The sequence below is a fragment of the Musa acuminata genome, chromosome BXJ1-2 (genome assembly GCF_036884655.1).
Source record: "Musa acuminata AAA Group cultivar baxijiao chromosome BXJ1-2, Cavendish_Baxijiao_AAA, whole genome shotgun sequence".
Classification (NCBI taxonomy): domain Eukaryota; kingdom Viridiplantae; phylum Streptophyta; class Magnoliopsida; order Zingiberales; family Musaceae; genus Musa; species Musa acuminata.
Window position 1 is genome coordinate 27808085 of NC_088328.1, and position 15442 is coordinate 27823526.

Here is a 15442-nt window from a genome sequence, read left to right on the forward strand (position 1 = left end):
CCTCCAGATCTTGAAACCGAAGTCCAAGTTTGGTCCCTCCATACGACGGTTCCTGCTCGAGTATCAACACAGACGATCTTGCGCACCTAGGATCGAACCAAGTCTGACCCCTCAACCATGGCGTAAACGATCACCATCACAAACCATCGTAAATAATATTTCAGTAAATTAGTATTAAAAATGAAAGAATTACTTAAGTAAGAGGATAAATGAGATCATCGGAGACCGTACAAGTAAGTGTATGCATTCATTCAATCATTCTCGAAATGCACATCGACAACTTCATTCATTTATATGTGCCATCATCGTGGAAGGGTGCAATAACGATCTACACATGAAAGGCGATGAATGCATGCCTGCAAAACCCTACATCTTCACGACAAGAGTCAAATGCACATACGTGACTCGATGGTACCACATTTATGAAACATGTACCAAAGTTAGGACGATGGTGGGACAATAATGAAGCATTGAAGGATGATTAACTGGATCTTGGATACATGGCAGTTGATCATAAATGATGCAAAGATGACTACTGATTTGTTGCTGCTCTTCGAAATAAAAGAGTTGTGATCGATCGTAATAAGTGTATAAATTTGTACATCGTGTTCTTCTCTATCCCTATTAGCACATCAAACTTGTTTTCCAAATAAAACTAAAAATATTAAATGCAATGTATTTTGATTCCGAGTTATTGAATTTTATCTTTATTTTCCGTTTTCTAATGATCACAAGCTTAGCTTAAATCATTTTTTATGCAACTCCTACCCGATCGTCATTTATAATTAAACAATTACATTACTTGTCATTAGCTTATTTGATTAAATAGAATTTGATGATTTAATCCCCCTTAAACAAGAAGATGCTTTTAATGACGTCAGCAATCGCACCATGTTTGGTCAACGAGGCAGGGCTCATAGTTTTCCTACCCGTTAGTCTGTACCTTCTGTGTGATTGGAGGTACTGCAGTCCTTGAACCAATCAGATAAAAGGTAGACAATTGAGTATATCATAGGTGATTTCTCTTCGACGACACTAGATGCGACTTAGTCGTCCCGACTACCAGCCTTGTGGTTGGTCGAATAGAAATGGGGCCCACGCTTATATAATACAGACAGCAACAGAAAAGAATCCCATGCCGCGCTTATATTTATTGTGATCGGACCTGAGCCACCAAACCTTATTACACCTGCGTCCTCTCTCTCTCTCTCTCTCTCTCTCTCTTGGTTGTGATGTCGAGGAAAACTCCATGCTACACAACTTTGGTACCGAAGAATAGAAGCAGACGTCTTGTTTTGTGCATGCTAACCATCATTCATGGTGATTCTGAGCTTGGAGGCTTGTGTGACTAAAAGACTCTCCCTTGCATGCCCACCTTGTCCGAGTTGGCTCATCTTAGAGAGAAGGAAGGGGAGGGTTATTTTAGCTGCTTGTTGGTTGTCAGAGGATGGTACGAACCAGTAAATAAAATTATATCTTCTCCATTTAATTTATATTCTCACAGCCACTTGTCACAGGGCCCAAGATCTCGGTTGACTCCAGGTTTCTTTTGGTAATAATGATGATCTTCTCGCATTATTTGGTTGCTTGTAATTGCAATTGCAATTGAGATACAGGATGTGACAATTTGCAGTGAGAGAGGAAAGAGGATATAGCATTTAAAGGTTTTTAATGGCATATACATATGCTACAAAGTGTTGGACCTCCGGAAGCAATTATTAGCTGAGAAATAACTACATGTATTGAAGATCCCAAGCTGCTGGTGTCGAAGGGGAAGAAGACAGAGGGAGGGAGGGAGGGAGAGGGAAAGTTTTCAAAAGGAGGGGTCATGGCAACCTGAAGCTACTCACCATAAATTTGTGCACCAATGGTTTCAGCAGGAGGAAGAGAAGGTACCAGCACCTTGGCCATGACACCTCTGCTCAGCTGACATGGAACCTTGATTGCTAGCATTCAGTGCACGGGCGGAACACACCATCAGTGACGAAGCTTGAGTTCTTAGGCTATATCTAGTGGAAAGCTAGAGGGGTGCAGATTACCATGCTGTCCTGCTCTCGGCGACTGTTTGCTGTGTTGACATGTTATCAGCATCTTCTACTTGAGGGGAGGATAACAAAACACATGAGAGAGAAAAAGGAGGGTGAGAGCTGGCAGATTAGTATCCTTAAGCTCTCGCTCTGTCTCTCTCCTTTGCTGTCCCATCTTTAATTCTGGAAGCTGTACTATACCAGAAGACAACCAAACCATATCAGAGTGAAGTCATTGCCCCCAACTAAAACATACAGCACAAAAGGAAGAGGCCAAAGCCATGCAGAACCCAACGACAGAAGAAAGAAAACCTTTTCATGTATATTTCTGCTAAGCTTTATGTCTCTGGTTTCAGAAGATCACTTGGAAATGTACACAAGGAATTCAATGTTTAATCAAAATATAAATGCAAATATACTTGATCAGATGTTTATATTGTCATCTGATTCGCTGATGATAATTGTTTGTAGATTCTGTTTGGAGAGGATACAATATACCTCAAAATCTAACATATTTAAAGGCTCCGCCTTTTAATTCGTGTCAGTTACTGTAAGCTTTAAATACGGAGAGAGAGAGAGAAAGAGAGAGAGAGACGTGAATTCCGGTGCGTCTTAATAAGGGGAAGGGTGGGATCGAATCAGCCCGGATCGCAGCCGGCATCTGCGTCGCCACACCGCCGGTTACCTCATCTGGCTCCCGGCCGAACTCGGCACTCGGATAAGCCCCATAGAGAGAGGAAGACGTGAGCCAGAGGAGGAGCGGTGTGAGGCGGAGAAGAAAGGCGCCACCTTTGAGGACGAAGCATGGAGAGGACGGCGTTGCCATGACTTGGAAATCGACAGCACGAACTGGCTCGCTTCTTTTGTAGACAGCTGTGGGTTATCGTAGTGCTTGTTTTGGTGGTTGTAGTGTAAGCAGGAGTGGGGAGGGCGGGCAGCGTCGGAGTTGCGTAGGATGGATTCCGGCGACGAACAGGACGTTCCGAACTCACAGAGTAGGAAGAAGCGGTACCACCGGCACAACCCGCGGCAGATTCAGGAACTCGAATCGTACGCACTGTTCTCGTCTATCTCCTTCTCACTCTATGTGTGTCCTGAGCGGTCATTGCGTAGTTTTGTACTATGGTTTGGGGATCTTCGTGGCGGCGCTCTCTGACGAGGTTTCTGTGAGCTTGTTGCTTAGGTTGTTCAAGGTTTGTCTGCACCCGGACGAGAAGCAGAGGCTGCAGCTGAGCCGGGATCTGGGGCTGGAGCCGCGGCAGATCAAGTTCTGGTTTCAGAACCGAAGGACGCAGATGAAGGCAACAGCTGCTCTCTTTTCCTCTTTTCGTTAGCGTAATCGACGCGGAAAAAAAATTGGATTTTGGTGCGAGCAAAACCGAAAAGGCATCGCTGATTGATTCTGGTGCTTGGCAGGGGCAACAAGAGAGGGCGGACAACTGCTTGCTCCGTGCCGAGAACGACAAGATCCGGTGCGAGAACATTGCCATGAGGGAGGCACTCAAGAACGTCATTTGCCCCTCCTGTGGCGGTCCTCCGCCCGATGACGACTCCTATTTTGACGAGCAGAAACTGCGGATGGACAATACAAGGCTGAAAGAGGAGGTAATACCGAGCTCGCTTTCGTTGTGGTGTTTCACTGGTCATGATCAGTTCTCACTGGTGCAAGTCTCCCTTTTTAGTCACCTCGACCCTGCTATTTGTCTTATGCAGTTGTTAATAGCTGTTAGGGGAATAATGTTTCCAAAGGGTACCAATTGAATCTTTGTCCGATTCTAGATTAAAGCAAGATCCATTTCCAGTTATGCAGAAACCAAAACATAAACATGTAATCGTAAGATCTATTTCTATGCTAGGTCGTCATCTTCTTGGTCATCTTTTCTCATTTTAGTGTTTGCAAGAGAAGAAGTAGAAGAAAAAGTTCGTACTAGCCGTTGTGTTTTTATCACGACAGATAAAATCTTCAAACGATAACATTTGTTTAGTCAATTATATGCATATATTTAGCTATTTTGATTTGGAGGAAGCCGGTCATAATGGATCAACTGTTCAAAGATTAAAATTGTTAGAGCTCCTTTTAGCAAAATTCATTGGCTGGCGTGGCATGAAAATGTGGATCAGAAGTAGCTATTGCTGTTTGGAAACTTTTGTTTCTGAGGGCCATCGATCGATAACTCTATTTATTAGTTTTCCATTAGTTATCAGCATGTTCTGATCTGAATTCGGTGATAGAGACAACGAAGCCTTCTAGCTTGAAGTTAGCTATTTGTTCACTACTTCTTAGGCTTTATTGCAGAAAACTGATCATCGCTGCTTACATTTAACTAAGGTCAATGATGTTCATTCCCTTAACTTCATGTAATTTCCTTGCAGCTTGACCGTGTTTCAAATCTTGCATCAAAGTACCTTGGAAGGCCTCTCACCCAGCTTCCCCCAGTTCAGCCAGTATCCTTATCATCATTAGACTTATCAGCTGGGGGTTATGGTGATGCAGGGATAAGCCCTTCCCTTGATCTTGATCTCCTGTGCCGGAGTTCCTCTTCAGCTTTTCCATTTCAATGTCCCTCAACAGTTTCTGATCTTGAGAAACCTCTTATGGTGGAGATGGCTACCGGTGCAATGGAGGAGGTAATCAGGCTAGTGCAGACTGATGAGCCTCTTTGGGTGAAGTCAAGTGATGGGAGGGACATACTTCAACTTGAAACCTACGACAGCATGTTCCAAAGGCTAGGTAGGCAGCTCAAGTTCCCAGGTACTCGAATTGAGGCATCAAGGGATTCAGCTCTTGTCATCATGGGTGCTATGACATTGATCGATATGTTCATGGATGCGGTAAGTTTTGACCTTCCAGTAAAAAGAAATTACTCCTCATTCTATTTTGGACTGAGTTGGATTTTGTTGCAGAGCAAGTGGGCAGAGTTGTTTCCCACAATTGTTTCTAAGGCAAGGACCATTGAAGTTCTTGCTGCTGGAATGGCTGGAAGTAGAAGTGGGTCTTTGTTATTGGTAATGGCAGTTCTTAAGCCCTTTCAGTTGAACATAAATTTCCAAACTTGCTATCATACTGATATGTTCAACGGCATGCAGATGTATGAAGAGATACAGGTTCTTTCACCAGTTGTTCCTACGCGCGAGTTCTGCTTTCTGCGGTACTGCCAGCAAATTGAGCCAGGCGTGTGGGTAGTAGCTGATGTTTCGGTGGACTATCCTAGAGACAATCGGCTTGCTCTTTCTTTGCGATCAAGGAGGCTTCCTTCTGGATACTTGATTGAGGAAATGCCCAATGGCTATACTAAGGTGAGAGATCTGGTTTTTGTGCTTGCACAATGTTCTTAGTTTGCTGATTTCTCTCTCTTAATCGAATTTGTTGGTGATTTGATGTAGTTAACTTGGGTTGAGCACATGGAAATCGAGGACAAGAATCCGATCCATATACTTTTCAGGGATTTAATAAACAGTGGAATGCTGTTTGGGGCACAGCGCTGGCTTGCCGCCCTACAGAGAATGTGCGAGAGGTTTGCTTGTTTGAATGTCGCTGGACTTCCAGCTAGAGACATCGGAGGTAACACGTGGTTTGCTCAGTAGTTGCTATAGAGTACAAGAATCTGCAAATTGCTATTTGACTGTGATATCAACTATGGACTTCAGTGGCTCCGTCGCCTGATGGCAAGAGGAGCATGATGAAGCTTGCACAGAGAATGCTGAGCAGTTTCTGTGCCAATGTTGGTGCATCAAATGGGCACCAATGGAACACCATCTCTGGGTTAAATGATGTCGGAGTCAGGGTTACAATTCACAAAACCACAGATGCTGGCCGGCCTGATGGCATCGTCCTCAATGCAGCAACCTCAATGTGGCTGCCGATATCATCTGAGAAGGTCTTCGGTTTCTTCAAGGATGAACGAACACGATCTCAGGTTTCTCACATCTTCTTGAGATATCTATTCAAAGGACACTAGTCTTCTATCGTGTTCTCTTATTTTAATGGACACTTACTTTCTGTTTGTTGTTTTGTTCTTTCTTTCAGTGGGATGTTCTCTCAAACGGCAACACTCTACAAGAGGTGGCTCACATCACAAATGGTTCACATCCGGGGAACTGTATTTCTCTTCTTCGTGTATGCTCTTTTTCTCTTGTCCATTTATTCTTCTTACATTTAGACTTATGGCATATGATTTTTACAGAAGGCTCTTCTTTTTATAGAACCAATAACCAGAACACTTCATTTTTATCATCAATTCACATGTAATACAGTGTAGTCCTGACTAATTTTGCTTGCAAATGAGTGCAGCTATTGGCATTATGAAGGTTGTATATGTTCAGAATAAAGTATCCCTTGTCAGGTATTAATTTTCTGGTTTTGGTGGTGAATGAATAGGGACTCAATTCGGGCCAGAACACTATGTTGATACTCCAAGAATGCTGCACCGATGCATATGGCTCTGTCATTGTTTATTCTCCTGTCGACCTACCCGCCATCAACATTGTCATGAGCGGCGAGGACCCGTCCTACATTCCCATTTTGCCTTCAGGTTTCACCATTTTGCCAGACGGGCGAGCTGCTGCGGGGGCTTCATCCAGCTCAAACCCAATGGTAGGCTCATCTGGCTCGTTGCTGACCGTCGCGTTTCAAATTCTCATGAGCGGCTTGCCATCTGCAAAACTCAACTTGGAGTCGGTGATGACGGTCAACAACTTGATTGGCACCACGGTTCAGCAAATAAAGTCTGCCTTGAACTGTCCTGACATCTGATGCAATGAGGAGAATTAAAAGCCATTTTCTTCTATTGCCACCACCTTTTCCTTGCTGCTTCAGATCTGATGGGTTCTCGAGGCATTCAAGATGGGATTAATGTGGTGTTCTTTTGTTGGTTGGTTACCCTTGATTGCTTTCATGGTGGGCTTGAGTTGAAACTTCAAGATGACTCTGCTGCTGCTGCTGATGCCGGTCTATGGAGGATCCCATTTTTTGGCAGAAACCAGTGAGTTTTTACATTTACGAGCTCTCAGTAAAGTCGAGAACAAGCCATATCTGCCTCTCCTTTTTGCTTGCTTCGATCAAATTCTTTCGTTTCTTAATGCATCGAGTGGTTATGGTTTGGCTATTGACTTCTATCAACAACACACTATTTGACGAGCATTTGTTTTGAAGACGGTCTTGTTGGATTGTGGTTCGATGCATCTGTGATGACTTTGGCAACAAGTAGTGAGGAGCAGTGAGTTGGGTTAAACTCTCGAATGACAGAGTGCTCCCTTGTGACGAATTGACACGAAGCTTGATGTAAGGCGTCTCCTTTGATGCTGCATTAGTTCTTGTTAGAATCATTGTAAAAGGTTGTTCTAGAGTTGATTGCTTGGTAACCTGGTTTCTGTTTCCTGAGCCAGCTATTGTTGGTATAACTTGCGGTGTCTTAATCTTCTGAGTAGAGCAGTACAGCATTCAAGCTGTTCCATTAGCACATTACATGATATTAATAGTTGTTGTAATCTGTCTGACAGTGACCATTACTAAAGTTCTTGGTTGAATCCTTTGTGCTTGATCTGGGTGTTCTTTCTGTTCATGCTTGCATCAGCATCAACAAGTGAATGTATTTTGTGTGATGGTAAAAGCACACTGTAGAACTTATCAATTCTGAAAATTTGATTGTATTTGTTAATATATATATATATATATATATATATATATAAGGAAGAAAATAAAATGGTGATTCAAATACATTATATTTGGTCATATATTAAAAATATAAATTTTTAAATTTTTTTCATCAATTATTTTTTATTGTCGATATTAGAAATATGAATAGAATCCTTATACTCGAGTTCATCATCAATCCAAAATAAGTTGGATGGATTTTCTTTTCTTTTCACGTATTAAAATATGCCATGATTTCCATCAATTTGTATGATAATTAGAAGAAGAATTGATAGTAATCTTGAATCATGAACCCTAAATTTGATTTGTGTCATATGGTGTATTCCAGAATCCTTCATTTTGAGAAATTGACTTTCTAGAAACTTCCTCCTCCCCTAAGAGACCCTCCGCACTGGGGAAAGAAACCATTAGCGATTACAGAAGCGAGTAAGAGCCTTGGAGAAAGGGAGAGGGGAAGAAATGTTCGGGGTGGTGTTCCCGGAGCGGAGCTACCCGATGGACGCGTCGGCCTTCGCGCAGATCGACCCGCTCCACTGGGTGCTCGACATGGCCTCCTTCGTTGGCGACGCCTACCGCGACGTCAAGGAGGTGTGCGTCTTCCTCCTCCCCGCCGCCGCCGCCTCCTTCCCGCCCGGGAAGGCCCTGGCCGTCTACGTCCAGCCCCCCGGTCACCCATTCCTCTTCTGCGGCGCCGTCCACCCCGCCCGCCCCTCCGCCCTCCTCGCCCTCCCCTGGCCCGACCTCGCCGAGGACGCTGTCGCGGGCTTTGGCGTGCTGCAGGTCGCCGCGGGCTCCGCCAAGATCGGCGTATCCGTCGAGGACTTCGCCTCGCTGCCCCCCGTCGCTGACGCCGGCGCCGAGAGGAGGGCCGAGCGCCTCGCTCTGAGGGTCGGCGAGAACCTCTTCAACTTCATGCAGTCCTTCTGTGGGGTCGATGGCAGCCGCCTCGTGGTGCCCATGGACATTCTCGATCGGTGGTTCAAGAAGTTCCAGGAGCGGGCGAAGAAGGACCCCAGCTATCTTAAAAACTTCTCTTTGTGAATCTAAAGGTACGTGTATAAATTCATGTAATTTTTTGAAGGATTTATGTTCTTGGTTTAATGCTTGGTTCTTGCATATATCTTGGTTACATCTTTTTGTTCAAATGCTTCCTAAATACTAAGCAATCAAGGAATTATTGCTCAGTCTCTGAATCAAAAATCTGAGAATTTTTATATTATTGTTGGTTCTCCACCAGAAAGGAGGAACATTGTAGCTATAATTTTCATTATGAGGAACAATTTAATGTTGTGGCAATTGCTCCCTTGTATCAAGAAACATCATTGGATGCTCTTCATAAGTTATCCTTTCTAGGTTGAATTGGTTCATATTCCACAACTTTATGCTTATATTTCCTGTAAGCAGATGCGTCATAACTTCATGAGCTCTGGCCAATGCTAATGGTATTGTAACTTTATAATACACTTTCAAGAAACCAAAGAGGACTCTAATTTAGTTCTCTATTTGATCCATATTTCAACAATAATTATTGGTAGGGACAGTTCTACAGTCAAACGATCACCCACTTGAAATATCTCCCATTGTTCAGCTTCTAACAGCCTATGTGGTCAACCCAAATAGTTTTCCCATGTTATGCAATTTCTCTCTTTGCAGTGCCTACCATAAATTTTACTTCAAATCTTTATACATCTCATGCCCCAGACCGAGCTTCTTTTGGATTTTCTTTATGTATGGATCACTACGCTTGCAAAGAGTGCTTTTGAGTGACAAAAGTTAAGCTCTCTGTTTTTTATCTTTTATAGTTGTGAATTATTGTCCTGAACGGTTTGTATATTTTCTTCTAATGTCGATGGGACTCTGAGGTTTGTCTAGCTCTGTACTAGGCTCGTGCAACTGCACCTTGATTCTCTATCTCATCATGTCATCGGAATACTTTTGAAGTATAAACTAAGGTGAAAACTGAAGCACATATGCACATTTTTTAACTGGTGTAGCTTTATCATAGATCAATTAAAAGAAAAAAGACTTGTGCTCCTTGCAAGCTGTCCGATAAATATTAAATCTTTGGTAAAGATGATTGTTTCTAATCACTATTCTTTTCAGGTTGATGCATAATCTAGATCAAATGTACAAAAGCGTCTCAAGGTGAAAACTTATTAATGACACCTTTATCTTGTAATTCTTGTAACTGTTCCTTCGACTCTAATCTGATATAGTCGGATTCGGAGCATTTCAATTTAGGATATCTGATTATCAATATAACCTTGGTGCACATGTGGAAAGACATCAAGAATATTTCTCCTTCCATCGCCAAAGTTATCTTCTCATGCTGGGTGTCTCTCGCTAATGCCATACCTGTGTCCACCCTTTCGAAAACATGTCTTTTAATGTTGAAATTGCCATTGCTGGCAAATTTGTTCTGCAAGCCTCAGAACTAAACTTGCCCATTTTTAACATCAACCATGATCAGTTTATGGAGGATCCATATCCAACCAGTAGAATATGAGTTTAACTCAAAACCCTGCATTTTACATTAGTTATTCCTCTTTGTTTGCATGTAAACATTAAAATTTTGATTTCTATATTACAAATGTGACACTACCATGTTTCTGTTTCTCAAGTTAATGGATAATAGAGTGCTGATTTCTTGAATCAGAACTAGTTCTATATTTCTTCTGCATGGATTCAATTTTATGTTCAACATTGTTCTTTCTCAGATCTCCCTCTTTAACAGATAATTGAACTTTCTGTTTAATATTCTGGGACTTTAGATTTTTTCCAATTTTGCAGGAGACCCTTCATTTCCGAAGTCAATGTTCCTCTTGTTTTGATTAACAATGCTTAATTTATCTCGAGATGAAGAGGAAGAAGTGCATGCTTACATGCTTCTTTGCTTCTACTTGATGTATCTACTGAAGTATCCTTCTTCTGTTCTTTGTAATGCCACTTAAATTCTTCCTTCATCATATTGTAGGAGACATTATAAAGTGTTTTATGGATGTATTTTTGTAATATATTTTTAGTTCCCCAATTATACCCAACTTTATGAGAGTTTTCTGCTGATGATTGAGGTGAGGAGGAGAGCAGTATAGTAAAACAGAAGAGAAATCAGAACAAAGGATTAGGTTGTCATGTGTTGGTCATGGAAAACATCATTAGAATCATTTGGTTCAATTTAATTTCATAACACACAGATTCGGTTCAAAAAATAAACATTAGATCAGCATCTCAACATATGGGGAAAAGGGTTCAACTCGAGAAGCTTCTGCCGTCCTGGGAAGAACAGCCTCACATCACAGAGGTCAACAAGAGATCAGGTTCGATAGCATGTTCTTTCTGGCTAATGAAAGCCTCAAACAATTTCTCCAATGCAATCACCCACAGTAAAAAAGTCACATCCTCAAGCTGGCCCTCGGAGATCACCGTCAGCCCTACGGTGGGAACAACGTGACCTTCCTTGGCAGACATCATCTCAGCAAATGTCAACTTAGTCCAACTTGCTTCCTCTGTCCCGAAGAGTTAGAAGCATTTCCTGTGCACGATCGATGGACCGGACTCGTCGTACTCCGCCTTCGCGATCCACATCTGCAGTCAAGGTAGTAGAAAACCAGTAAGCAACCTTACCAATCGCTGCATTCTGGTGGCGACTGAGCAAAAGATCGATCACCTGCTGGAAAGTGCTGAGGGATGCCAAGATGGAGCCTCCGATCCACACGCTGTACTTCCTCTCGGGGGGTGCCACCACCTTAATCTTCATGCTGCTGGGCGCCAGCGCTGTGATCTCCTTGCTCATCCTGTCGGCGATGCCGGTGAACATGGTGGATCCGCCGCTGAGAACGATGTTGCCGTAGAGATCCTTCCTGATGTCAACGTCGCACTTCATGATGGAGTTGTAGGTCGTCTCGTGGATGCCAGCGGCTTCCATCCCGATCATGGACGGCTGGAAGAGCACCTCCGGGCAGCGGAACCGCTCGGCGCCGATGGTGATCACCTGCCCGTCGGGGAGCTCGTAGGTCTTCTCCACCGACGAGCCGGTCTTGGCGGTCTCCAGCTCCTTCTCGTAGTCGAGAGCGATGTACGACAGCTTCTCCTTCATGTCTCTCACGATCTCGCGCTCCGCGGTGGTGGTGAAAGAGTAGCCACGCTCTGTCAGGATCTTCATGAGGTTATCGGTCAGGTCACGCCCGGCCAAGTCCAGACGCAGTATCGCGTGTGGGAGAGCATAACCTTCATAGATCGGGACCGTGTGGCTGACACCGTCGCCGGAGTCGAGCACAATGCCTGCACAACCATCGTTTCCATGAACCCAGGGAAGCATCATCATCATGCAACATGAACATCTCTGCAGACGACGCTTCGTACCAGTTGTGCGCCCGCTGGCATACAGGGAGAGGACGGCCTGAATGGCTACATACATGGCAGGGGCATTGAAGGTCTCGAACATGATCTGAGTCATCTTCTCGCGGTTGGCTTTGGGGTTGAGAGGGGCCTCGGTGAGGAGGATGGGGTGCTCTTCGGGGGCCACTCGGAGCTCGTTGTAGAAGGTGTGGTGCCATATCTTCTCCATGTCGTCCCAGTTGTTGACGATGCCGTGCTCGATGGGATACTTCAAGGTCAGAATGCCTCGCTTGGACTGAGCCTCGTCGCCGACGTACGCATCCTTCTGGCCCATGCCGACCATCACGCCGGTGTGGCGTGGGCGGCCTACGATGCTGGGGAAGACAGCCCTCGGAGCATCATCGCCTGCAAATCCTGCCTGAGGAGGACGAGCACCAAGATAAGTTGGCGAGTTCATGGAGTTCCGTCCCCAGCTCCAGAGGCTGATACGGATGCACTCCTACCTTGACCATCCCAGTCCCATTGTCGCACACGAGAGGTTGGATATCCTCGCCTTCCGCCATTGTCTATATCTGCCAAAGCAACAGAGGACACATATCGAACACTTGACACGCAATCATATCGGCATCAAGAACATAATGCATCTAATCTGTTTACAGCTGCAAGTCGACAATAGTCGACAGCAACCTTTCATCACCAAGTCAGAGATCAGATGATTACCGAACCGAGGAGGGAGGAGGAGAAGATAGGAAGTAACGATATGGTACGGACCCTTCCCTCGTTTGCGCACTTCGCCTCTCCCTTCTTCTGAGCCCGCTCCTCGGGCTTTTAAACGGGGGGAGGAGGAGCTGCAGCGAGCAAAGCACGCGGAGGTCCGCCTCATGCGCCGCTCTGACGGAAGAAACCAACGGACGCCCGCTTCTCCCAGCCCGGCTTTTGATGGGAAGACGCTGTATTATTGGGTTGTCGGGTTAACCCGGAATGGATCCGACCCGTTTCTTATAAGAGATGACAATTCACATAATGAACGATCTGCTTTTCCAAAAAAAAGGCATTAAAAAACCATATTTTAAGAACAAAAAGGAATTAAAATATGCTTTTTTAATGCTTAAAGGTGGAGCATAAAGAGCTACAATTGATGATTCAAATCTGCATCATGTACATGCGCTGGCTTGATTTATGCTGTAGTAAGTACTTTGGGATTCAGCAGCTCGTATAATATGTGGGACTAACATAATTGATACACATATAATTGTTCAGTGGAAACAAAAACCAATAATTAATTGGGCATAAGATAAACCAATAATTGGTATTTCTTATATCCTGTGGTGCATGAGAAATGGGCGGTCCCTTAGAATATGTCTTAAGACCTAACTGTAATATGGTGATCTTGTTTTGCAGTATATATAAGCGTTCAAGAATCATAGATAGAGTGAAGCAATGATTGAGAAGATGGTGAAGGCTTCTGAAGAACTGCAATTGTTTTGAAGCAAGAAGACAAATGACAACCAGAAGGAGCACAGAAAAGAGCGTCTTTACAAGGCAGAATCCCACCAAGCAAATGGATCACTTCCCCCACCCAACTCATGAAGCTAATCTTATCGTGCTGCTGCGACGTGTTCTGTGTATGTTGGTATCGTTGTCTTCCTTTCAACATTAACAGAAGGTAGCTGTTTGAGTCGGGAGAGTAGACTGAGCAGCATCATCGGCGGTCAACGAGGCTGTTGACCAGGGCAAGGGCGTTGCTGGTGTACTGCTTCACCTTCTCCACCCGGCGGCGCACGTCGGCCTCGATGGCGCTGGTGCCCCCGCCGCCCACGTCCTGGAAGCCGTCGGAGCAGGTGTCCTCGTTGGTCAGCGCCGCGCTCATCCACGTCTGGGCGTTGGAGACCCGCCACGCCACCTCCGACCTCTCCAGGGGATCCTGCAGCCGGCCCAGCTCCGAGGTCGTCCGCCCCACCTGGTCCGCCGCGTCGCCCAGCGTGTCCGTGCAGTCCCGCAGCGCGGCCGCCTCCCGCCCGGCTCCGGCTTTGCGAAGGGCGGAGACGTGGGAGCAGAGGGAGAGGAGGTGGCCGAGGGTGACGTTGGATGCGAGGCAAGCGAGCCGGACGGGGCTGCGGTGGACGTCAGCGGCGTAGAGGGAGAGCGACGTGAAGCAAAGGTCCGGGTAGCGGGTGGCGCCGCACCGGGCTCGGATGAACTGGGTGGCGTCCTCTTCTTGGCTCATCGGCGCCGGCGCTGGCGCCGACGTGCAGGCGGCGTGGGGGAGGACGAAGAACAGTAAAAGGGCGACCTTTGGAAGCATGCTGAATGATGCCAGCCAAGAGCAGGAGAGCTTTGGAGGCAGAGGAAGAGAGGCCGAGCCATTTAAATAGGATGGGCGGCCATGGTTAATCTAAACTAAATTACGGAAATGCCCCTGACGTGGACACCCATGTTAACTGTAGCAAGAATCTTCTTTTTTTTGGGGGGTGTTTCATATGATCTCATATATTTTTGAGGAGTGATAAAAGTATATTGAGCTCCATTAATTGCAGCAGTTGTGAGATCATGTTCCGATTTGTTGGGAGACCGTATCTGCAACGCAGAAGATGCACATCAGCTGCAAGTTATTTGCTTTGGGGATGATATGAGGAAACATTACAGACAGGTCCATCTTCCAACATGAATAATTTGATGCAGTGAGCAACTATTTGGATCCATATGGTCTAATCTTCAGTTAATTAATGTTTTGATGTCCCTGGCAGTGATTATTTGGAGGTTTAATAATGAGAAGATTCTTGTTTAGATGAGTTTGCAGCAGACCCTACACAAATCATCATGCACTTCCAAACAAGGTGTTACTTTTTTATTGAACTTGATATGTTTCTTGCGTCTATGAATCAACTACGTGTATGATCTGACCATTCATGTCTTCAAGAATCATAATGCTCATTTAAACTTCAGTATTCCTATCAGTTCTTAATGCTCAATCTCAAGAGGCTAAATCTATTGGATTTAACTTTGTAATTGAATTTTGAATGCCAATTAATAGGTGTAGAAAAACAAGTGAAAGCTTTACCAAAGCTACTCTTATCTTGAAGTAGTCTTCGAGCCTAAGCACAACCAAAATGCTCATTACACAATGGGTGTTCACTTGTCTATATATCTAACGCTAAGCTCATCACTCGTGTTCTTCTGCGATGTCGTTGACGGGGAAAGATGTGGTCAACTTTGTCAGATAAGGCTGCTCCTAAAGCACGCGGGGCCCGCGTCCTGGTCAGCTCTGCCGCTGAGGTGGATCTCACTTTGTTAATTCCCACCTCAACCACATCACCGATACCTCATCCTTTACCGGTTCTCGCGATTGGCGGTGACACTAGTGACGGACGGGCCCCACTATTCCTGCAGAGGGTCGTTTTGGTACGATGCCTTCCTTCGCAGT

At 44.9% G+C, this 15442-nt stretch overlaps 4 protein-coding genes across 7 annotated transcripts; 2 read left to right on the forward strand and 2 right to left on the reverse strand.

Annotated features, from left to right (window-relative positions):
- Positions 1–2642: 2642 nt before the first annotated feature.
- Positions 2643–7567, forward strand: LOC135607066 (homeobox-leucine zipper protein ROC8-like). Its single transcript, XM_065098561.1, has 10 exons — positions 2643–3077; positions 3211–3328; positions 3444–3632; positions 4401–4859; positions 4932–5033; positions 5115–5324; positions 5412–5589; positions 5676–5944; positions 6055–6144; positions 6406–7567. Exons 1-10 carry the CDS (start codon positions 2983–2985, stop codon positions 6778–6780), a joined length of 2085 nt encoding a protein of 694 aa, XP_064954633.1. The 5' UTR covers positions 2643–2982; the 3' UTR covers positions 6781–7567.
- A 501-nt stretch (positions 7568–8068) lies between these two features.
- On the forward strand, positions 8069–10711 carry LOC135607084 (protein OPI10 homolog). 2 transcript variants are annotated; one of them, XR_010485072.1, is made up of 3 exons: positions 8069–8729; positions 9784–9825; positions 9922–10403. XR_010485072.1 is itself a non-coding variant. In XM_065098589.1 (2 exons), exon 1 carries the CDS (start codon positions 8140–8142, stop codon positions 8719–8721), a length of 582 nt encoding a protein of 193 aa, XP_064954661.1. In that variant the 5' UTR covers positions 8070–8139; the 3' UTR covers positions 8722–8729; positions 10471–10711. The 2 variants fall into 2 exon arrangements, 1 of the variants encoding a protein (XP_064954661.1); XM_065098589.1 differs by lacking the exons at positions 9784–9825; positions 9922–10403 and adding an exon at positions 10471–10711 and having other exon boundaries at positions 8070–8729.
- Positions 10712–10875: 164 nt separating this feature from the next.
- Positions 10876–13003, reverse strand: LOC135607070 (actin-like). 3 transcript variants are annotated; one of them, XM_065098577.1, is made up of 5 exons: positions 12676–13003; positions 12522–12590; positions 12043–12436; positions 11348–11961; positions 10876–11265 (listed from the first exon to the last, which is right to left on the reverse strand). In XM_065098577.1, the coding sequence occupies exons 2-5, from the start codon at positions 12579–12581 to the stop codon at positions 11200–11202; spliced, it is 1134 nt and encodes a 377-aa protein (XP_064954649.1). In that variant the 5' UTR covers positions 12582–12590; positions 12676–13003; the 3' UTR covers positions 10876–11199. The 3 variants fall into 3 exon arrangements, with proteins under 3 accessions (XP_064954649.1, XP_064954644.1, XP_064954637.1); XM_065098572.1 differs by having other exon boundaries at positions 12790–13002; XM_065098565.1 differs by having other exon boundaries at positions 12739–12998.
- Positions 13004–13462: 459 nt separating this feature from the next.
- LOC135607081 (pectinesterase inhibitor 9-like) lies at positions 13463–14374 on the reverse strand. The gene has a single exon (XM_065098585.1). It carries the CDS (start codon positions 14321–14323, stop codon positions 13721–13723), a length of 603 nt encoding a protein of 200 aa, XP_064954657.1. The 5' UTR covers positions 14324–14374; the 3' UTR covers positions 13463–13720.
- Positions 14375–15442: the final 1068 nt, after the last annotated feature.